Raw genomic sequence first — 24,074 nt, 5'->3', positions numbered from 1 at the left:
TATATAAATATCTATATATACACATACACACAGATATATTTCATTTTTTTTTAAAGATTTATTTATTTATTTATGAGAGAGAGAGAGAGAGAGGCAGAGACACAGGAGGAAGGAGAAGCAGGCTCCATACCGGGCGCCCGACGTGGGACTCGATCCCGGGACTCCGGGATCGCGCCCTGGGCCAAAGGCAGGCGCCAAACCGCTGAGCCACCCAGGGGTCCCCCACACAGATATATTTCATGTGCATGTTACTTTAAAAATACCAGATAGAAATGAATTCTTGTTATAATTTGAAGATTTTTAAAAATACAGAACCAATTTGATATTCCTAATAATATTAATACTAATTATTAAGTAGGTTACTGATAACACTATTAGTAATATTACTGATAATCATTATTCCCTTTTTGCTTAACAAGATTATTTAACATAGGCTTATACAGATGTCTGATTAAAAGACATAATGAAAGCATTGTAGCTGACCTCAAGTGTAAGTAGGAAATTTGGTGTGAAGCACCAAATCCTCATTTTAATGCTAGGTAGTGGTGCCCCGGGCTGTTCTTTGTAGTGGGATTATTTCAATTACTCTAGTTCTCGATGAACTATGAAGGGACCCAATTCTGCAAACATTTATGGAGCCGACATAATGTGCTGGGCACCACGCTAGCCACTGGACTTTTGAGAAAAGTTGTGCTATTTTGTCTTAACTTTCTTCTTTCTCTTCAAGCTCCAAGTAGCGGTTCCCTGGAGACCCTCCCCGTTTAAAAAAAATTGTGTCTACTCTCTTTCTTCCTTCTCTGTCACAATAAATGCATCACATTATTTACTATGAGCTGCATTCAGGAGGAAAATGTCAAGAATACTGGGCCAAGCAGCACCTGGGGCCTTGCATTCCTTACCCTGGCTAGCAAAGTTGCTCTCTCAAGCATTGTGCGAACACTACGTGCATGCTCAGGCTGACCCTGAGTCAGGACTCTAGTGCTGATAATATGGACTGAAGCATATTTAATATTGCTACTTCGTAACCTTAAAATGCTCAGCATAAACACTCTCATTTATTCTAGAAGAAATCATCACACCGGGCAGTTGAGAAAATTCTATAAGCAACCCTGGAAATTTCTTTTTTTTTTTTTTTTTTAAATTTTTGTTTTGTTTTGTTTTATTCATTTATGATAGTCACACAGAGAGAGGGAGAGAGGCAGAGACACAGGCAGAGGGAGAAGCAGGCTCCATGCACCGGGAGCCCGACGTGGGATTCGATCCCGGGTCTCCAGGATCACGCCCTGGGCCAAAGGCAGGTGCTAAACCGCTGTGCCACCCAGGGATCCCCAACCCTGGAAATTTCTAATGAATGACTGGGGAGTACTGTGTTTTTCTTCTGGTTGAGGCTGAAAAAGGTGGTGGAGTTTAAAGTTTTATCCAGAAATTCCTTGTCCACTGCTCCTCTAAGCCCAGAAGGATTTAAGCACTGGTGTCTGTCTCAACCTGCAAAGAGTTTGGTCCAACACCGTCCCTTTAGAAATAAGGCACTTCCAGGCGGCTGGGGGGCTCAGCGGTTGAGTGTCTGCCTTCGGCTCAGGGCGTGACCCCGGAGTCCCGGGATCGAGTCCTAGGTCGGGCTCCCTGCATGGAGCCTGCTTCTCCCTCTGCCTGGGTCTCTGCCTCTCTCTCTGTCTCTCATGAACAAATAAGTAAACACTTTTTTAAAAAAAGAAAAAGGCACTTCCTTCTAGATATGGAATCTGGGCAGCATGGAATGCCCATCTGACTCCCTTTGCACTTCCTCCTCTGAACCTTCCTTCCACCTTATCTGAACCTGTGTCATGCGGCCTACCTGTGAAAGTGCACAGTGCACAGCACTAGGCAAGGCTCAGTCGTTAGATGATAAATCACTCCTCTTATCACCACTGAGTGCAGGGCTGTGTAGACTGCCCCCCCTCATCTTTGACGTCCCTTCAATGATTAGGCCTTTGCAAATATTGCTAGATTAAATGAATCAGGTTGTTTTTCTCCTCTAGGGGAGCGTTTAGCTGCCATTGGGGTATTTTGCATGTTCCTTTGAAACAATGCTGTTTAATTTTCTCACCATGATATCCACATCATGACTTGAGGCCTCTATATCACTGTCTCAAAGTTCACACGCTGCACAAATCTGTGGTAGTAGGTCAATGTGTTTCGGTGGCAGATGGACTATTTCATTTAGGAAAAAAGTAAGAAAACTCCGCATTTAGGAAGAAAACTCAACAGAAACAGTTGATTTAGGGTGTTGGCATTATGAATGACCCTTTTTCTTCTTTGTAGCATTTTCTTAATGCAGAAATGATTTTAGAACATTAAGTGATAATCACTATCTCTAGTGATTTATTCTTACTATGTGTTTATAATGTCACACCAAAAAATACATATATATCAATAAAACAAAAACATTCGGGCAGCCTGGATGGCTCAGCGGTTTGGCGCCTCCTTCAGCCCAGGGCCTGATCCTGGAGACCCGGGATCGAGTCCCGCGTCGGGCTCCTGCATGGAGACTGCTTCTCCCTCTGCCTGGGTCTCTGCCTCTCTCTGTGTGTCTCTCATGAATAAATAAATAAAATCTTTTAAAAAAATTCATATATATATAGGCTCAATAAAGAAGAAATGAATGTTTTGCTTGGAAGTTCCACAGAAGCTGCCGTGCATAGAAATTATACGTGAAGACCAAACTGGGAGCTTATGGTGAAAGCAAGCTCTGCAGCATCTGAGAGTCATACAGAAAAGCAGTATGGTGCGTTGGTTAAGAACACACACTTTGGGAAGCCCGCATGGCTCAGCTGGATGATCACCTGACGCTTGGATTCAGCTCAGGTCATGATCTCAGGGTGGTGAGATCGAGCCCTGTGTCAGGCTCTGTGCTCAGCGTGGAGTCTGCTTGTCCCTCTCCCTCTGCTCCTCCCTTGGCTCTTTCTCTCTCTCTAAAATAAATAAATAAAGCCTTTAAAAAATGCGAACTTTGGCACCAAGTGGCCTCGATCAGAAAGTTCCACCTTTTTTATTAGTGTGCTTTGACCTTGCCTCACCTACTTCACCTCTCTTTGTTCTCGATTCCTCATCTGTAAAATGGGGATGATAATGGTAATAAACAGCACTTTCTTCATAGGGATGCTGACGTCCTAAATGTCAGCTTCATGTTAGCTTAGTTTTGACAGCTTCTTATCTTCACGTCCGCACTTTACCGAACTATTCCTCGTAATTCCCATCGCACTTCTCAGAGGCAGATTCCCCAGAGCCCTCACTGGAGAGGTGAGGACACTGCAACTTGAAAGGTGAGGGCAGCTCCCCAGATGGCGGAGCTCGTAAGCTGTCGACTGGGGGCTCGGACACAGGTCAGTTCGATTCTAAACTAGACTAATGTGTGTTACACACACACGTGTGCACAGCATTTTCGTAGCAGAGAGCAAGCAGCCTGCACTGGGAATGAAAATATACTCCACCTATAGTTTGATTGTTGTTAGACTATATAGTAAAAGAAAAGTTTGCTCCTTTTTTTTTTTTTTTTGCTTTCTTTAACTACCTTTGAAAAATCATATCTCCTCACCCCCCTCGGGGTGACTGGCAGGCTCAGTCAGTTGTGCGACCAACTCTTGGTGTCAGCTCAGGTCGTGATCTCAGGGCACTGAGATCGAGCCCCACACTGGGCTTTAAGACCAATGCAAAGTCTGCTTTTCCCTCTGCCTCTGTTCCTCTCCCTGCTCTCACATGCTCTCTCTTTCATAAGTAAATAAGATCTTAAAAAAGAAAATCATTCCTCTCCCCCCAGAATATTGCTCTACTCTTACATTTCATACAGTCATTTCTGTCCTCGTCATTATTTTAACCATCTTCCTAAAATTAGCATGCTTCAAATAATTTATTGCTGTTATTGTTGTTTTAACAACAACAAAAATATCTAGGTTTGCCCACACTTGCAATCAGAGAGGTATTTACCATTCTAAGAAGATTATACCTAGCATTTTCACGTATCTCCCCCTGCATCTTGGGGTGGGAAGCAGTAGATGTCTACTGCAGTGAAAAGCAGCTTCTTAATGTGTCTCAGCCTCATGAAAGCAACTGGGAAGGTATAAGAAGGTACAGATGAGATGTAGGAACACCTTGGGGATGAACACTTGGGGTGTGGAGTCCAAGTTAACTTGTTTTAATTAAGCTCTTAACTTAGGATAGGATGGTTCTAATTTAGTATCAGCAACTAATATTTATCATGCGCCTAATATATTCAGCACTAAATAGGGGCCATGGAGATGTAGATGTAAATTTTGTCTAGGACTCCACATTCAAATATCTTTCTCATTCTGTTGCAAAGTTCGCATGCTTTTGAAAGGTCTTCCTTATAGTACTTCTTTCACTTTTATTTAAGAAATTGCAAGATGGGGGCACCTGAGTGGCTCAGTGGTCGAGCATCTGCTTTTGGCTCAGGTCGTGATCCTGGGATCGAGTCCCTGCATCGGGCTCCCTGCAGGGAGCCTGCTTCTCCCTCTACCAATGTCCCTGCCCCCTCTCTGTGTATCTCTCATGAATAAATAAATAATAATAATAAATCTTTTAAAAAAAGAAAGAAAAGAAATTGCAGAATGGGGGTGCCTGGGTGGCTCAGTCAGTTAAGTATTGGACTCTTGGTTTGGGCTCAGGTCATGATTTCAGGGTCCTGAGATCAAGCCTGCTTAATAGTCCCTCTCTCCTTCACAAAAAAGAAAAGAAGAGAAAAGAAAAGAGAAAGAAATTGTAGGAGTATCTCCCTACTTGCTAGATGGAATGCTGCCCAATTCATGAATCACTCAATAAAGCCAATGAAAGAAAGAAAGAAAGAAAGAAAGAAAGAAAGAAAGAAAGAAAGAAAGAAAGAAAGAAAGAAATTACAGGAAGCACAAAATGTTTTGTCTAGCCTATTCCACAAAAGACAATACAAGGTTTGTTCCATCATTTTCATAAATAAGAATGTCTGGTTATAATGCATCATTACTAGGCTAGCCATGGGATTGGAGGGAAAAAGGTAGGGGAGGGGTTTGACCGCAATGAGACTTGCTCTACAAGGGCAGAGGAGGGAGCTAGAAGAGGCTGGGGGGCGGGAGAGGTGTGAGGGAAGCACTAGTTCTCCACCAGGGACTTCTTTATTCTGCTGTGATGGCAAAACATGAAGTAGCAATAATTGATACTAAAGATGATAAATACCATCTATTTCTGACTGTTCCTGGTTTTGAAAATCAGACAGACAAGAAATGCACTTTCTCTACTTTTTAAATGGTAATTACCTTTAGCGGGGGACAGCACTTAAGGCAAAATGAAATGTGAAATAAGGAAGATTTCTAAAGAGCAAGGATGGAAGTGCTTGGAGAAAGAACGGCACAAACCCATTTGATTTCTGAGACTCAGAAGGAAATGAAATCAAATTAATTTGTGGGCTGAGGCTCCTTCTAATGCAGTTCCTCGTTGGGCAGGGGTGGGTGGACTGGGGGAGGGGGCTGGGAGGCACACCAGGGATTAAACTCTAGAAATGGGTACATTTCCTCCCCGAGACTTGGGTCACTGGGCGAAAACACTAAACAAAAATTTGAAAGTACAGGCAGTCAAGCCCATGGGACTTTATTTTCTCATCTAGAAGGCTTTTCTCATGAGATGTACAGAAAGCAGGGACCAGACAGTGATGGCGATGGTTGAATTGATCCAATTTGCAGAAACTCTGCGATCGCACTCGCCTTTAATTTGATTGGGAAAATGTGATTTATTAATAATACAGCAAATGGTGTGGAGACAGCCTTTCATTTTCAAATATGCACTGCTGTGGTTTCACAGCACATAAACATTTACTGCTGGATGTAAAAGACCACGGTGCCCGAGTACTGAAGTACGGGAGTACTGATCGCTGCAGCGATGCCTGAATAGAAATGACCCAATGGACTTAGGGCATCACTATGTTCCATGCATTTATTTTAATAACACATCAGTTATCGAATGAAGGCTAAGAAATGGGACGGACATGCCAAAATCCTATAAAGTTGGACCTAGGCGCATTGAGTACTTTCTGTTCCCCAGCTACCCATGAGGCCAACAACTATCTCTCCTCCTTCAAGTCTTTGCTAAAAGGTCACCTCCTCAATAAGACGAAACCAACTACTCTTATTTACACTACAAAGTCTTGGGTCACAGTGCGACATACACCCGTGGATGTGAGCTGATTCCCTTTTACACGGCACTTTCTCTTTTTCCCTTTTCTTCTTTTCTTCAACAGCACTTTGACCTCTAACACATTATACGTGTCTTATATATAGGTTTGCTATGGGATTATTCGTTACGGTCAGCTTCTCCCTGCTACGATGTTAAGTGTCACGAGGAGAAGCGTCCTGTTCTGTGTTGCTCACTAGTGCACGCCAAAGCCCTAAAATAGTGACGGGCAACACTACTGGATATTCAATAAATATCTGTTGGCTGACCAGATATCTACTCAGAAAGGAGGAGGAACTAACAGTAATTTTTTTTTCTATTTTCCCTTTAAATGATGGCTGGCTCTTAAAAATTGGAACTCTTATCCCTTTTCCCTTGCTTGCCTTGCTGCCAGCTATTTAGTTTATATATGATATTTGAATCGGTCTCTTCCACCACTACGATGCCAAAATAGTAAGGATTCCACAATTTATAAGCTTTTTAAATAGCTGATAAAACAAGTGTGGTAGATGCAGAAACTTGAGGAAAAAACGCTGGGTACTAATCATGAATTCTGATTTAGCGGTTGTTTTGACCCTTCAAAGCACAACTTTCAATCCCAGCAGAGTGAAAGCAGCAGAATGTTTGTGATTATGTTTGCTTTTACAAGTTTAACCGTAATCATCAGTGTAGGAACAGAGTGCACCAAGTCAGCTTTTCTAAATTATTTGCAGCCAATCTTTCCCTTTCAAAGCACCAGAGTGCTTCTGACCTAGTTAAATTCCTGCCATTCTGAACATGCTTAATAAAAAGACATTTTTGGGGGGCGGGGGGGGGGGTCTCTCTACTCACTTGTTGCCCAGTAACCAGGAAGATTGACCCTTCTTTTCCATGTACCACTTGTCGGTAAATGTGGTCGAGAATTAAGAGCTCACTCCAGCAATTCTGGAGCAGCTTCATTTGGTCATCAACCTATAAAAGAAATAGAAATGAATGACACTGTTATTCGCTACATATTTTTTTTTTTTTTGCTTCTGCATAATTTTCTACCTAAGAGTACTCACTATGAGCAAGACGTCTCCGCCAATGGCCGTCATAGCGCAAATGCTCAGAAATTACATCACTGCTCCTGAAAATCATTATTTTCATTTGGAGAAATACTTTTTTAGGCCACATATGAATACTTAAGAGTAGTATTTATAATCAATGAGCTGCTAGGAAAAGGCCCTCCATTAGATCGGTCTGACATTAACAGCGCTATTAGAGTTTGCTTGTGGGAGGTACGGGTGCCTCACACCGTCCTCAGTAGACCCCATTAGAATGACCCCAAATAGCCTGTGCTTATGTATCTAGAGTTGAATCCATTGACCCACAGCTGAAATAGTATATAGATATTAGCAAGCTAGCAAATTGCCAAACTGAGAAGATTTATATAAAAGACAATTAGCATGCCAGCACCGATGGCTTCTAAAGATAGAGGCACATGCCATTATTTGTCATCCGAGTTCACTGGAAGTCCAAACTGTGCTAGACTTTGAACAGAACAATCACCAACCACGGTCTTGAGGCTAATCTACATTTGCTTTATGATTCGGACAATTTTCCCACAAACTCTCTAAACGTTCAATTTCCATAACTGGAAAATGAACCAAGAACATGACCTCCCTCACAGGACTGCCATGAGGATTAGAATGAAATGTGCTGTGCCATAGTGGGCATTTTATTCTTGTGTCATCTCGTTCTCCAGGGGACCACATTCTTCAGTGACAAAAACCACACTCGTTTCACATACAGTTCACATCATCGATGGTCTGAATGTGAAGAGCATATTGATCCATTGCCATGGCTACTTGTAACAACAGTTCGCTCTTCATTTTGTAATAACCACCAGCCAAAGACGCTGTTTTTCTCCACATGCAGTGGCCATATTTAGATTTACGATACGCATTTATAGAAAGGACACCTCATGGTGATATGTTGTGTAGTAGTTTGCTAAATTTTTGTATCTACTCTCTCTCTCTCTCTCTCTGTGACTATCATAAATAAAATTAAAAAAAAAAAAAAAAAAGGGGATCCCTGGGTGGTGCAGCAGTTTGGCGCCTGCCTTTGGCCCAGGGCGCGATCCTGGAGACCCGGGATCGAGTCCCACGTCGGGCTCCCAGTGTATGGAGCCTGCTTCTCCCTCTGCCTGTGTCTCTGCCTCTCTCTCTCTCTCTCTGTGACTATCATAAATAAATAAAAATATTAAAAATAAATAAAATTTTGTATCTTGCCTTAGATTTGTTGGACAGAACATGTCTTTGAAGTAAGCAGAACTGGTACCATTTTTTCCACTTATAGATGAGAAAACAGGGCTCAGGCTAAAAAATTCTCTTTCTCTCTCATGCTCTAGGCTATCTCCAAATTACAAGAGGTGTGAGAATTTTCTAAATGAAATTAATTTGACTTACTTTTAACAAATTAATTTAAGTGGCCATTCCACGGAACTCTGGATAGCTGGCTGCTGCTTAGGAAGTTAGCACGCATCGATCTTTTTTTTAAGATTTTATTTATTTATGCATGAGAGACAGAGAGAGAGAGAGAGAGGCAGAGACACAGGCAGAGGGAGAAGCAGGCTCCATGCAGGGAGCCCGATGCGGGACTCGATCCTGGGTCTCCAGGATCAGGCCCTGGACGGAAGGCGGCACTAAACCGCTGAGCATTGATTAGCAGTGATAGGAGCCTGTGACTAACTTTATTTCCATGAGTCCAGGACATAGTGATCGTGGTCAAGAGAGCATTGAACTCATAGTACAAAGAAGGATTCAAGACACAGTTTTCGACACTTTCCAGCTGTGAGAGCTTGGTCAAAGCACTTAATTCTCTAAGACTTATTTTCTCACCTAAAAATACATGAGATAGGTTTTGTGAGGATGAAATAAAGAGAGTGGATGGGAAATCCCCTCTGTAAAGTAAAAAATAGCACACAAATGAAAAAACAATAAACAGAGGGCCCCTGCCTCGTGATACCACATTGCTTCTGCGGAGAAGGAGAAAAGCAAGAGTATTAAAACTACACAAAACTACAATCAGGCTCTGGGATCAGGAAAACACATCCCCCAACACCTCCATTAGAAATAATGTGAGGGGATCCCTGGGTGGCTCAGCAGTTTGGTGCCTGCCTTTGGCCCAGGGCGTGATCCTGGGATCGAGGATCCAGAGCCCGGGATCGAGTCCCACATTGGGCTCCCGGCATGGAGCCTGCTTCTCCCTCCTCCTGTGTCTCTTGCCTCTCTCTCTCTCTCTCTCTCATAAATAAATAAATAAATAAATAAATAAATAAATAATAAATAAATCTTGAAGAAAAAAGAAAGAAAGAAAGAAATAATTTGAACCAGTTAGTTTCTTCTGACCAAAAGAATTTCAATCATGGGTGCCTGGCTGGCTCAGTTGTGCGGCTGACTCTTGGTTTTGGCTCAGGTCATAATCTCCTGGGTCGTGGGATCGAGCCCCGTGTCAGACTCTGCGCTCGGTGGATGTCAGCTTAAAGATTCTCTCCCTCTGTCCCTCCCCCTACTCTCTCCCTCTGTTTCTCTAAAATAACTGAATAAATTAGAAAAAAAAAAGTATTTCACTCATTAAGTAAATAGATAATTTTTCAGAACTGATTATTTGGTGAGCATGAGTGCCAGCATGAGTGCCAGAACTGATTATTTGAGAACAAGACAAATGCAGGCTCTACATTGTGAAAATTACTCTCCCAGGGGACAATGCTCACCCCAACACTCCTTAGTGGTTTAGTGACAGTAGGAGGTCATGTTCTTCTCTACGGGAACATCTCCAGTGTTGTGCGGTGTGACAAGTCAGGCTTTGGGCAGCAGTTGATGTGAATCCACCTAAATGTGCCCCATAAACTGTTGTCACAAGGTGCTGGGGCAAATGTCCCCAAAACATACATGTTGTAGCACCCAGGGAAGATTCCAGGAACTGTCTCTGCAGATGCTTGGGGTGACTGCTAAACAAAGTATACTTTGCTCTACTGGGTTTTATCATATTTTATTCCAGCAAACACAGGATCAGCATCTTGCTTTAAACTGATCACTCTGTTATGGCAGTTTGGGTCCACTGTACATTTTTTGGGTTTGTGTGTATGAGAGAGAGAAAGAGAGAGAGAGGAAGTTTTGGTCATTTAATTATCACTCTTTTGAGGAAAACCTAAAATCCTCCCCCCACCGAGACTGATCCCAGAAACAATTATTATACACGTGAATGTTGGAAACAATTTCAAAATGGGTGGGGGGGATACAGACTCCTCAAAGTGCATTTACTGCTCCCATCTTTTGGAAAGATGAAAGAGCCGGGGGATTATCTGCTGGCCACACAGAACAGGAGGAAAGGGGAGTGAGAATTAAAAGAAGCATAATTTTGGGAGCTATTTCATTAAGCGATTTCTTCCTCTTCATTTGCATATGATGCACCTTTATTTTCATTTAGAATGTGACAGAAATATCCCAGTTTTCCAGCACCAAGCCATGTTCCAATCCTAAAACAGAATTTGACTTCTCCCGGCCTTCTTCTCTTTGGGGATGTTGAAGATACTTCTTCCAAACAAAGGTTATATTTTGTCTCGTGGTCAGAAAGAGAATGGGGTGTATCATTTTCAGATTTTTATGCCTAACTCAGTGTGTGTGTGTGTGTGTGTGAGAGAGAGAGAGAGAGAGAGAGAGAGAGAAACAGAGACAGAGAGAGAGAGAAAGAGAGAGAGAGAGAGAGACGGGTGCTGGCCAACTGCCAAGGAGGAAATGCAGTTCCTGTTTTCACGCATCCTCTCCACGTTTCTTACTAAGGGGCGGGATATTTTTTCATCCCCCCCTTGTGTCCACTGCTGCCTACATCCAGAGGCAGTAAGAATATAGAAAGGCTTTTAAAATCTGCATATTCCCTGGCTCCTCTGCTGCTTCGGGAATTGCAAGAATGGGTGAACGTGTCCACTTCCCATATTGAGCGGGTGGCTTGTGGCTTCTTATTTTGTACCGTTGTCCGCCTCGTGGTTTCCGTGGTGGCTGATGGAGGACCACGCCTTCCGAGGTGTCTGACGGAGGATCGGGGCTTCCGTGGCAGCTGACGGAGGACGGTGCCTTCTGTAGCGGCTGACGGAGGACGGCGCCTTCTGTGGTGTCTGATGGAGGATCGGGGCTTCCGTGGCGCCTGACTGAGGACTGCGCCTTCCGTGGTGTCTGACGGAGGACGGCGCCTTCCGTGGTGTCTGACCGAGGACTGCACCTTCCGTGGTGTCTGACCGAGGACCGCACCTTCCGTGGTATCTGACCGAGGACCGCACCTTCCATGGCTCCTGACGGAGGACGGCGCCTTCCGTGGTGTCTGACTGAGGACTGAGCCTTCTGTGGTGTCTGAGGGAGAACCCCGCCTTCCAAGGCCTCTGATGGAGGATTGGGGCTTCGGTGGTGTCTGACTGAGGACTGCGCCTTCCGTGGTGCCTGGTGGAGGATCAGGGCTTCCGTGGTGCCTGACCCAGGACCGTGCCTTCTGAGGTGTCTGACGGAGGACGGCGCCTTCCGTGGCGTCTGACTGAGGACCGCGCCTTCTGAGGTCTCTGATGGAGGACCGTGCCTTCTGAGGTGTCTGACGGAGGACGGCGCCTTCCGTGGTGCCTGACTGAGGACCACGCCTTCCATGGAGCCTGATGGAGGACTGCGCCTTCCGAGGTCTCTGACGGAGGACCCGCCTTCCGTGGTGACTGACTGAGGACCGAGCCTTCTGTGGTGTCTGAGGGAGAACCCCGCCTTCCGAGGCCTCTGATGGAGGATCGGGGCTTCCGTGGTGCCTGACGGAGGACCCCTGCTGTGACCTCCCGGTTTTCTCCAAGTACCGTAATCCCTGTGCCTCCTCCGCGCTCTGCGGGGATGGGGTGGGGGGACTGTACAGTCAGAGCTCCCACAGGCCCTCCCACAGCACCCGGCAAAAAAAAATTTTTTTTTAAATATGCTTTTTTAGTCCTGCTTGCTGCCGTCGCGTCTGCCCGCGCCCCCTGAGCACCGGCGCCCGGCCTCCGAGGGGTCAGGCCCGCTGCACTCTGCGGCCCGTGCAGACTCGGGGCTCCGCAGTCCCCCTTCCCGAGGGGCCCGACGGCTGGGGCGGCCCCGACTGCCGGGCGTGCTACCCCTCCTCCCGGGCACCGGATGCCTGGCTCTGACCGTCGCTGAGGGGCTCCCCTCCCACGGGCCACTTCATCAGTCCCCACACTCGGTCATGCCCTGCGTCCTGTCGTCCTGCAACCGGCGAGCGTGCAGCAGCCCGGCCCGGCGCCAGAGGACAGGTGAGGCCGGCCCACCTCGGGAGAAGAGGAGCTGCAACTTCCAAGGTATTTTTTTTTCCCTTTGGAAAACAGAGTTAATGTTGCCATGAGAGGCTGGGCGGTGGCAGGGGCAGTAACCACCACTTCGGAGTGGGCTCCCCAGGTTTGTTTTTTTTTTTAAATTTTTATTTATTTATGGTAGTCACACAGAGAGAGAGAGGCAGAGACACAGGCAGAGGGAGAAGCAGGCTCCATGCACCGGGAGCCCGACGTGGGATTCGATCCCAGGTCTCCAGGATCGTGCCCTGGGACAAAGGCAGGCGCCAAACCGCTGCGCCACCCAGGGATCCCGCTCCCCAGGTATTAGCGCTGCAGGTAAAGCACCTGGGGCGGCCCACGGAGGCGCGTTCCCATCGGGCAGCCACACGGCCTCGGACAGTCCTGCGTTATCAGCTATAATAGGAGGAAGGACTTATCTCAGAAACCTAGTTACTCATCACAGAAACTATTTATCTCGACGTTGCGACGAGCGTGTAAAGGTATACAGGCCCCAGACTGTTGAGGCAGCACACTTCCCACCACCCAGAGTGTGTTAATCATTAGGAGCGCGTGCTTTCTCATCAGAACAGCGAGTGTGAGCAAACAATTAGAAGAAGAAAAATGTGTAGAACTCTCTCAAGCGGGCATTTAACTTATCAAAACCCTTTCTGTTGCCCCCTCCCCTTTAGCTTTTAAGAGTCTGGCCAACTGAACCCGTGACTTCAATCTCCTTCCTGCGGAGAGGGGTGGGGGGATGTGAACAGTTGACATCACGAACCACTGTGGTCAAACTTGAAGACAGACATACTTAGGGACATGTTCTACCGACACAAATGGGTGATTTAAAAGTGGAAGGGAGGGCAGCCCCAGTGGCACAGTGGTTGGGCACCGCCTGCAGCTTGGGGTGTGATCCTGGAGACCCGGGATCGAGTCCCACATCGGGCTCCCTGCATGCAGCCTGCTTCTCCCTCTGCCTGGGTCTCTATCTCTCTCTCTGTGTGTGTGTGTCTCTCATAAATAAATAAATAAAATCTTAAAAAAAAAAAAGTGGAAGGGAACCCATTCCTTACTTCTGATCATGAAGTCTGGGGTTCTTTGTGGAAAAAACTGAGGGGACACAGAGTTCAACTAGGACACAATCCCTGCCTTCAAGAAACCCACAGCCCAGGACAGGAGGCGGAAGTATAAGTCAAGATAAGTCTGTCTAATTGCATGTGCAGAAGAAGCTGGGGAACACTTTACCCTGCTTCACCTCCTAGGGGGTCAGGGAAGCTTCTCAGAAGAGGGCACTTATTTTTTCTTTTTCTTAAAACATTTTTATTTATTCATTTTATTTATTTATTTATTCATTCATTCATTTTATTTATTTATTCACGAGAGAGAGAGAGAAGCAGAAGACACAGCCAGAGGGAATCTGCAGGAAGCCCATTGTGGGACTTGATCCCAGGACCCTGGGATCACAACCTGAGCCAAAGGCAGACGCCCAACCGCTGAGCCCCCCAGGTGCCCTGAGAAGGGCACTTAAATTCAGGACTCAACCTTGTAGAATCACTGAACTCAGGACCTCCTGATAGAACAACTCTCGGAACAAAGTATTCTTAAGTGATGTGAAGATTCTTCACAATCATTACAAATAAAGTCCAGCTATTATTTCGTGTTTTGCTTTGTTTTTTTTTTTTTTTTCTCTTTCTGGCAAAAAGAAAAATAAATCCCTCTAAATGGACCTCCATTTTTTTTCAGCCTCCTTTTATGACAATTGGTGGCATTTATCAAAGCGTATTCAGAAGCACGGAGAGAAAAACCAAAACCAAGACAAATCAAAATCAACTTTCCAAATCTTAATGAGAACCTGCTCTGGGCAAGGCTGACACACAACTACTTTAATCCTTTACTGTTTTTATAAAGAACACTGCTGGTTATCTGCAGCCTGTGTAATAAACTGCTACAAAGTCCAAGAAGAAATGATTTCACATTAGCAATGATTAAACAAGCACTAAAAACAATACTGTACAAGAGAAATAACAGCCAGTAAAACTCCCCTGTCAATTGTTGCAATACCCCACAGATTTATGACCAGGAGCTGCCTCTGCTTGGAGAGAACCAAGCGCTCGGTGCACTTCCTAACTGGGCCGCGGACGCTCCAGGACACAGAGATGCGCCCGCCAGCGCTTAGCCAGGGCTCTCGGCCCCTCTCTGTGTTTCTCCAGGGGAGAGGCCAAGGATTCTGCTCTCCTGTGACCTAACTTTGCAGGTGACGGAAGCAGGAGGCAGAGGGGTTTCACTGTATGACGTCCGCCCCATGCTTCCCGTCCACGCTCGGGTCACCTTGCATCTTGGGCCTGCCCAACGGCCCACAGAGTCCAGGATCTCAGCAAGTCTCCTTGCTCCTCCCTTTTGCTCTAATTCACCATATACACGGTCACCACAGATGCTGCTTTCAGAAAGGGAGAAGCACATAGACACAAATCCCTGGACGTGAACCTCTTCCAAATTCCTCAGATTTCTCCCTTCTGAGATGGCCTCCAAACCTGACCTCCCTAACCGGAGCACGCGGGGAGCAGTCACCGACCAACGTGCCCGCCGATCCTTCAGCCTAGGAGGCCTGGGGTGTCCAGAAACCGAGGGAGTGACGAGAGGTAGATGGCTGTCGTACAGCTGACATCCCTAATCTCCTGGGGAGTGGGGCCGCCTCAGACGCGCCCCACCTCCACATAATTAGGGGTCAAGTGAAAGAGTGTGCGGTTGGGAAATGAGTAAGAGCTGTCAGCACAGGGAGAAGACGGAAAATAAAACAGACCGGCCTCTACTTCTTGACCACTTAATCCGGAGTCACTCCGCAAGGCAGTCAGAGGCCCCAAACCAAAGAACCCCAAAGGGACCCACTCTGTGACCCAGGGTCCAACAGCAGGCCCTCTCAACCACGATGGGTCATTACAAACAGGCTCAACAAATCTGCTGTTTAGGCAGTCAGGGGATGGTGTGGTTTGTGTTAGAGGTCTTCCATCGCCAATTATATTTCTTTCACAGTCTAACGCATCCAAAGGTAAGTTTCATTTATCCAGAACATTCATAGGCCTGGCGTACCTTATTTCTCAGGGATGTCACATGCGGTATTTTTACTTTATTTTATTTTATTTTATTTTATTTTATTTTATTTTATTTTGAGTGAGAGAGGGAGAGATTGAAAAAGAGCATGTGTGGGAGGAAGGGCGGAGGGAGAGGGACCAGCAGACTCCCCACTGAGTGGCACTGGATCCCAGGACCCTGAGAGCAGGACCTGAGCCAAAGGGACACGCTTACCCGACTGGCCACCCAGGCACCCCACATGCAGTATTATTTTGTACGAAGATGTGCTAATGCCAGATAATCTATATGAGTTTTTTTCATTTATATAAATGTGAGCTGATTACATACGTAGGAGACATCTTTGAGGTTTGGAGATAATATTGCACAGTGTATGTACATGTTAAATATCACTTGAATTACATATCGCACTGACAACATAATGGAATCCAGCCAATTTCTTTCACGTGGAACAGTAGCTATAGTCTCAGAATTTGTCAAACCAAAGGATAAAATTTTCCCAGCTTTCATCTCTCGTTTTTTTTAAAGATTCTATTTATTTATTTATTTATTTAATTTATTTATTTAGTATGAGCAGGGGGAGGGAAAGACGGGGAGGGAGAAAGAGAATCCCAAGCACACTCCCCCCTGAACCCGGAGCCCCACTTGGGGCTCGAGTCCAAAACCCCAATATCATGATCTGAGCTGAAACCAGGGGTCAGATGTTCAACCGACTTGAGTTATATATATAACTCAACTTACTATATTGATTTATTATAACTGAGTTATCTTACAGACGTATGCATAAAATGTCACATGTCCTTAAAATATCTGAAGCAGTTTTTATGTACACATAATAAAAGGTGAATGGAATAAATAAGAAAATGGAGATAAGAGGAAAATAAAGGTAAGATAACAAGCTGAAGCCAAGACTAGGCTCAGTCCCTAAAATCAGCTTCATAAAGCTTGTTTCAGTTACTGGAAATGGGCCACAATTTGGTTCCTTGCAGGCAAGGCACCATTACTAACATGATTTGTAGAATGCACGCGATAAAAATCAGTTCCTTGCAAAGCAGCCTATCTTCGTACTGGACCCCGAGAGAAGTTTCTCTGTGGGTATTCCGAGGAGGAATTCTAGGTGCTGCAGTCAGCGAGGCTCCGACAACATCCTCAAGCACGCACAATATTTAGCCTTTCAGAGAGAGTTCCTTTTAAAGCCAATGGCGACGTTAAGAGGCCACAAGAGAGCACAAATTTCTTTTTTTTTTTTTAATTTTTTATTTATTTATGATAGTCACAGAGAGAGAGAGAGAGAGAGAGAGAGAGAGAGGCAGAGACACAGGCAGAGGGAGAAGCAGGCTCCATGCACCGGGAGCCCGATGTGGGATTCGATCCCGGGTCTCCAGGATCGCGCCCTGGCCCAGGCGCCAAACCGCTGCGCCACCCAGGGATCCCCAGAGCACAAATTTCTAATGGTCTGTTTTCCAAAGAGAACCTGAGACAATCCAGAAACGGAGAGAATGTCTCTATTTTAGGCCCCTTCCTTAATAGCACAGTTCAGGACCATCAGACCCCGTGAAGGAAGTGTGTGGGCTTTGCAGCGCGGAAATGTAGGTTCTTCTCTTGGCATTCTCGCCATGAGACTTTTGGCAAAGATTTCAAGCTCCTTAAACCTCGGTTGCTCTCCCAGCCATCGTTTTCGCTAAAAGATAGAGCTGTGAATGTGCCCCGCTCAGGGACTGGCACACGGCAGGCAGACACCTTAAAGACGCTGGTTGGACCCAGCTCTAAATACATAAAAGGAGGCCAACTACAGGAGATGCAAAATGAAGTGCAAAAGAACAAATTTCAGGTGATGGAAAAGGTTGATGAACAAGAAAACTATTTTAAGGCACATTAATGTGAAATATTTTCCAGTGCTTTCTCTAGCTGGGTGTTGTTTCATTTATGATCACAACCTGGTTGCTGTTCTCTAGCTCAGAAATCTCCTCTGTATAATTAAGGCAATGTTCCTCACATGTCCTGTCCTCACAGGCGGGTATTATTCAAGCAATGAAGACAAAAGCCTTGAAGGATGAATATATTTTCTTTTAGCTTGGTTGGAATGTTCAGAAAGCATCCGTGAACAGGATTATCATTTTCGGAATATTCGGATCCTTCATTGTCCAGACGCTGCCTTAAAGGCAACAATGCCACCAGCCACAGAACCCAGGCATGCAGCGGGCCCATTACCTGGACATGGGCGATGAAGGCCTAAGTTGAGGAACGTTGTGGCTGCCCCACACCTTGTGAAACGGGCACGTGTTGAAATCCTTGGCATGAATACGTGTGGGGAAGAAACGGAAAAGCAGAGGATATTCTAGTGACCATGTTCTGTGACTCCCTTAAGGTCTTAAACGTAACTTCTTCCTTTGTAGACTGCATTTCAAAGCCAGAAAAAGAGTTGTCAGAGGCTAAAATGTCCTTGGGTCCTTTGTGGCTCGCTGTTTCAATCAGGCAGTTGGCCAAAGAAAGGAGGAAAGAACCCAAGTGGCCTGAATATCACTCACCAAAAATACAACTGAAATTAGGGCAGAGGCAAAAAGGAGGTCCCTAAGGACCATCCAGTGATGGGAACTCACTGGGCACAAAGGCTCCTGGGAGAGTTCCTCCACCCAGCCCCCCAGCGACATGAGGACAGCATACTCTCTCCACACAATTTACATGCTCCCTTTAGGTCACAGAGCCCAGCGTAAGGTCAATCCACGCCTTCCGAGGTACTCAGAAATGGATTCACAGGATGTGCGGCAGCAATTGAGGAAAGAGCTCCAGGAGTCAAGGGTCAGCCCCCAGAGTGGGAGGGTTATTGCTAGGTAAACCACGTAATTTCTGCTTCGTGAAAAATCTCTCGATAGTGTATATAGGGAAATAAATACTCATTTCAGCATTCCAAACTCAGTGCACCAGCAACACTAACAGTTCCTACCTGATGTCCTGTCTGGGACCCTAGGAGTGGCATCCCCTGGCACTGAGGTGAGGGCACCCCCATACTGATACTGTCTGAATCCTACATGGTCCTAGGAGGACAGTAGGTGCTTAGGTAATATTTGCTTGATCAAGGCTGAAAGGACCTAGCAGCCATTTGTAGTTCAACTACTTTTGTTTTACAGAAGAGGAAGCTCAGGCCAGGTGGGCTGTGATGTAGACAAGGTTACTCAGGTGCCAGAAACAGAATAGGAATCCAGGTATTCTGAATCCTAGCCCAGTGCCCTATGACTATGCTTTCTTCACATAGGAAGGACAATCATATTTTTTTTCTCTGGAAGTTTATTTCTTTAAATAACACTGTCTCAATTTCTTTCTTGCAAGGAAGTAAATTAATGGTGATTTGATTTATTTCAAACTTGGGGCACCTGGGTGGCTCAGCGGTTGAGCACCTGCCTTTGGCTCAGGTCATGATCCTGGGGTCCCAGGATCAAGTCCCGCGTCGGGCTCCCCACAGGGAGCCTGCTTCTCCCTCTGCCTCTGTCTCTGCCTCTCTGTGTCTCTCATGAATAAATAAATAAAATATTTTTTTAAAAATCTTATTTCAAACTTAAATAAGATTATGACTTCAAAAATAAAGGCTTTTGGCAATACAAAAACATAAATAACGAATGATATAACCTTGGAATTGTCTGGACATAAAATCTAGATAGATGATCTTTCCTATTTTGGGGGAACGACTGTGAAGGTGACTTTGATGGAAGATGAGTTAAGATCAGGCATTTACTTAATTCCACGGGGGTCTGTTTTATGCCCCGAATTAGGTAAGAATGAGGTTCTTCTGGGTAAACTAGAATCAAGATAGAGAAGGGAACCAGTGAAATAAGATTACACGCCCTTCATATTTTGGAAAATCTACAAATTATGATACGATAGACTAGATTTTTCTCTCAAGCTGTTTAAGCAAATATTAATTTGATTTGATCCCAAGGCCTTTTTCCTAGTAGCCCACATATAACTTTATCAGGATGTGTCCATTTGGTCACAACAGAATGGGTGGCAATCTGCCAGCAGTCCATGGAAACCACCTTCTCCCAGTTGTGCTTGCTGGAGCGACATTTGGGACAACCTCCCTCAGAACCTTTGGCCCTGTAGTGGTGCACCGAGCTTCTTGGTGCCTCCATGTGCCATCAGCAAAAAGGCTTGGTGACCATTTTCTGCCCTAGCCCCAGGCCCTGAAGACCGAAAGGCCATCGCAAAACTCCTGGTTGCCTGTGTCCTACTACAACTGCCTGCAGCTTGGCAGGGTGGAGTATAGGACTCCTGAGTCTCACTAAAGGGCCGAAACCTAGAAACGAAGAACATTACTGCCATGGAAACACTATTCACCAACATCATACAGTGCTAATTTTGATCAATTGTTTAGTTCCCCAGATCTGGCCATTTAAAAGGGGTAAACATTTGGGGCACCTGGGTGGCATGATCAGTTGAGTACCCGACTCGGTTTCAGCTCAGATCCTGGTTTCATTGGTCGTGGGACCGAGCCCTCCATTGGGCTCCATGCTCAGTAGGAAGTTGGCTTGGGGATTCTCTCCCTCTGCTACACTCTCTGGAGAGCACGTGGGCATTCTCTCTCTCTCTCTCTCTCTCTCTCAAATAAATGGATAAATCTTAAATAAATAAATAAATAAATAAATAAATAAATAAATAAATAAATACAAGGGATAAACATCCTACACAAGCTGCAAGGAAATGTTCCCATGAGGCCAGGACTCTGTAGGTCAGTCCCAAGCCAACCTCTTTCTGTCTTCCCTTGACGTAGTGTTTCCTTTGATCACTCTTAGTAAACTCTACAACTCTGGGGTTTCTATCTGAATATAATGATGAAAGACAGCAAACTGAGATCTCAGAGACTTGATGCCTAGCACAGTTATCCTGACACACAGATTAGAAGTTGCTGCAAAGGTGACTGAGATGTGAAATCCAACTATTGAATTCCACATTCTTCATTACGCTCGTTGTTAAAATGGGAGAAAACCCTTTTGGATTGAAGAACTGCTTCTCTAATGGAGGTAAGAGAGGGTGGGGAAGTAAGCATCCTCAAAAAAGGGAGAATGAGGGAACCCTATTCCATCTCCATTGCCTCTAGGTTTCACAGACTGTAAGTCAAACTAAAACACAAGCAGAATGAATTACTTAAATTGAGTATTAAGTTTGGGTCACAAAGCAAGTGGACAGAATATTTATTTACAGTTCTAGAAAGAAAGGATTTACATTTTCCACACACAACACTGTTTTTTGAGAGAATATTCTTTGGATAAAGAACTGCATCTGCTCGTACAGACCACATTCTTGACGGTTCAAGGACATGCTGTGTCTACGGAGTCAGCTCGTTGACTATTTTGCTGTAGTATAGTAGGCTGGCTGATTCAGATCAAACAAAGTAACTCAGCCAACTCATGAAGTCGATTAATTTTTTAATGAACAGGCCAACAGTTTCCAGATTGTATAGAAAGATACAGGCCTAGAGATGGGTTACTGCAACACATCAATCATACAGCAGTTCTGTTTTCACACAGCTGGTCATACAATTAGTGCCGTATTGTGTTTAGTATCAAGAAAGCTGTATTATGGTGTGGGTGGAGCCCCGATAATTGGAATAATAAAAATGCAGCAACATGAGCATAAGTTTTTTCAATTAGTCCATCACGTGTCCGTCCCTTAATGATGTTGGCCATTATACACAAGTGAGAAAGCAAAGGGTTTCCAGGTCCAACATGCACTGTTTTCCTATTATTTCTTTATGACCATTTAGGACTTTTGCCTGCCAAAAAAATATTTCTAAAAACTTTCTTGAGTGCAATTTGGAAGCTGGAAGATACCAAATAATAATCATAACTCATTCATTGTGCATTCCTAAAATTTTCCACCAATGCAGGGTCTAGCCGGGTGCTCAAGGTTAGCTGGATTTGTGCAGCACTGTCCTATCCCAGTTCCCTGAGGCCCCATTCAACTTGGTCTGCAATGCCTGCTCATTTCTCACTAGCAGCCTACACATGGCATAGTAGTCTGGACGTCTCACTGCTATTTCAATTGCTCAAAAGGAGATCACGCAGAGCCTGCCTAGGGGGTAAAACTGTACCCTCTTCCTTATTGTGACCACCTGGCTTCAGAAAGGAAGGGGGCAGAGAGGTATATCCTAAGATGTGTCATCTTTACAAAGCTCTAAAGAGGCTATTTTTCATAAGAAAAAAATTATTATATTTTAACACTCAAAGTGGTACTTCATAGATGTAAATTTTAGAAAGGCCCACCCCAAGAATGAAGCATAATTCCATTTTGCAAAAGTTTGGCTAAGTCTTCTTCCCTCAGACTCAAGCTTCGCTCTTTCAAGGCAAAATGTGGTTTGCAAATAAGGAAAATGAAGTCTAGGGGAAGTCTACAGAGCGCAAAGCCAACTCTCATTGCTGTGCATAAGCACTGTGCTGGGGCTGGAAGGGATTCAGGGATGAAAAGGAAACACTTTTCAAGGAGCTTACAACCAAGTGCAATGAAAATAATGAGGTCGGGAGCCGTGGGGGCTGCGGTTTTCCCAATACCCACAGTTTCTCTTGGAAACCATGTCTAGAAGTTGGAGGACTCTGACTGTGCTTCTGTCCAGCCTTGATCTGGAATCTACTCGTTTAAAAAAAAAAAGCGAATATTGCTTGTTGGCTTACTTCTACCTCACTTCTAGAATTCGCACGGCCCATTACTTGATGGAGGAAGTACACAAAGGTCACATAGACATTTTATGAGCTGGATTCACCAAGCCCCTACTTCCTCAGTGCTTCTGCAATGAAAGGAGCACCCATATATATATAAAGGAATGGCAGCCAAGTTTGACAAGAAGGAACACAGGGTGACTCCCAGGTCCTAAAGATGACACTGAGCAGGTGTCTTTTAATTCAGAAATGAACTTGGTAACATCACAGTTACACTTTAAAGCAAGGCATCTGCCTACAACCGCATACACGGAATCCCTACGTTGATCACACATGGTTTATAAGAACTACAGAAGGAAAACACCACTCTTCATAGTAGAAAAGCAATCCATTTCTTTTAAAACCCTTTTCGCAGAGGAACTGATAAGCAAGCAGAAGATCCTAACATGAGGAACCACAGGACTCCCTGAACGAGGATGTTCAAACCTCCACCTCTTGCCATGGGTGTGGCCCTGCTGGAATCGTCTGGCCCAGAGAGCTATCCATCTCCATTCACACACGAGCTAATCAGTTCAAGGAGGGAAGCGCCAATGAGCTCTCAGATCAATATGGTGAAGTATGGAGATTGATCTTCTCCCGGAGTGAGTGCATTAACGAGCTCCTCCGTATGACCTTTGCCCAGTGGTACAAATTAGACTCCACCACAAACCACATTCTTGAATGGAGACCTTCAGTCTTGGCTTGCTTTTAATAAAGCACACTGTAGGCAGACCTCAAAGAGGACTATCAAAAATTATAGTGCACTTCTGTACGGAGTAGGAGGTCTTGCAGAATTAGTATATTATGTTTGAAATTATGGAGCAAGACAGCATAAATGCATGCTTTTAAAACAAAGCATATTCCTTTAAAAAGCATGTTTCCTTTCTTCTTTTCTTTCTTTTTTTTTTTTTCTTTTCGCTAACGGTGCTGTATATCTTTCCAAGCAGGATGTCCTACTAATGGCTTCATTTCACCCCCTCTTAAAGAGTTCAGGGAGATACAACTGTGCTCAAGATCTATGCTTCACGAACTTGGAGACGCCTACAATTCACCTGGGAATCTTGTTAAACTGAAGGTTCTGATTCAGCAGGTCTGGGACCAGGATTCTACACACCTAACAAGCTGAGCAGTGAGGCCAACGCTGATTGAATAGGCCACCCTTTCAATAAAAAGCTCTAGAAAATTCCAACAAATATCTATCCCCCCTGCCCAGCACATGTGTATGTGCGTGTGCAGAGACATTGTGTCACTCACACATCAATATTTTAGGCACAGGAATTTGGTATGAGAATAATCATTCTAATGGCAGAGAGTAAGAGCTTTGGAATCAGACAGATTTGATGCAAACCCAGGCCCATCAGAGGCCAAGAGATTAAATGTAACTTTGGGCAAATGATTTAAGTCCTTGAGTCTTATTCCAGCTTCAATCAAATTCTAATTAACATTGGGGCACCTGAATGGCTCAGTCACAGTTAAGCGCCTAATTCTTGATTTTAGCTCAGGTCATGATCTCAGGGTGGACTCAGCAGGGAGTGTGTTTGAGATTCTCTCTCTCCCTCTGCTCCTCCCCTCACCTCTCATGCTGTTTCTCTCTCTCTAATATAAATAAATAAATCTTTAAAAGAAAATTCTGGTTAATATCGACACTTCCTGTTTTTGCACCTTGTTGTAAGAGTTAACCGAGCTAATACACACACAGAACCTAAAACAGGCTTGAATTCAATAAATAATAGCTATGATTAGAGTACATCACTGTTCTTCCATAAAAAGTCAGATGGAGTGTGATAGAACAAAAAAGA

General features: G+C 44.8%; 1 protein-coding gene across 5 annotated transcripts in view; it reads right to left on the bottom strand.

The window, feature by feature from the left end:
• The window catches only part of NR5A2 (nuclear receptor subfamily 5 group A member 2), a 138,371-nt gene that overhangs the window by 58,061 nt on the left and 56,236 nt on the right, over positions 1–24,074 (bottom strand). For all 5 annotated transcript variants that reach the window (XR_005988781.1, XM_041760558.1, XM_041760550.1 and 2 more), the window contains one exon: positions 7,024–7,143. Coding sequence is in view for 4 of the 5 variants with exons in the window: in XM_041760558.1 (XP_041616492.1) it covers positions 7,024–7,143 (120 nt within the window). In the remaining variant the exon portion in view is untranslated. The remainder of the gene's footprint in view (positions 1–7,023; positions 7,144–24,074) is intronic.

Source organism: Vulpes lagopus, chromosome 1 (genome assembly GCF_018345385.1).
Source record: "Vulpes lagopus strain Blue_001 chromosome 1, ASM1834538v1, whole genome shotgun sequence".
In the NCBI taxonomy this organism is placed as follows: Eukaryota; Metazoa; Chordata; class Mammalia; order Carnivora; family Canidae; genus Vulpes; species Vulpes lagopus.
Note: the sequence above shows the minus strand (reverse complement) of the source record. Positions and strands in the feature narration are given on the sequence as shown.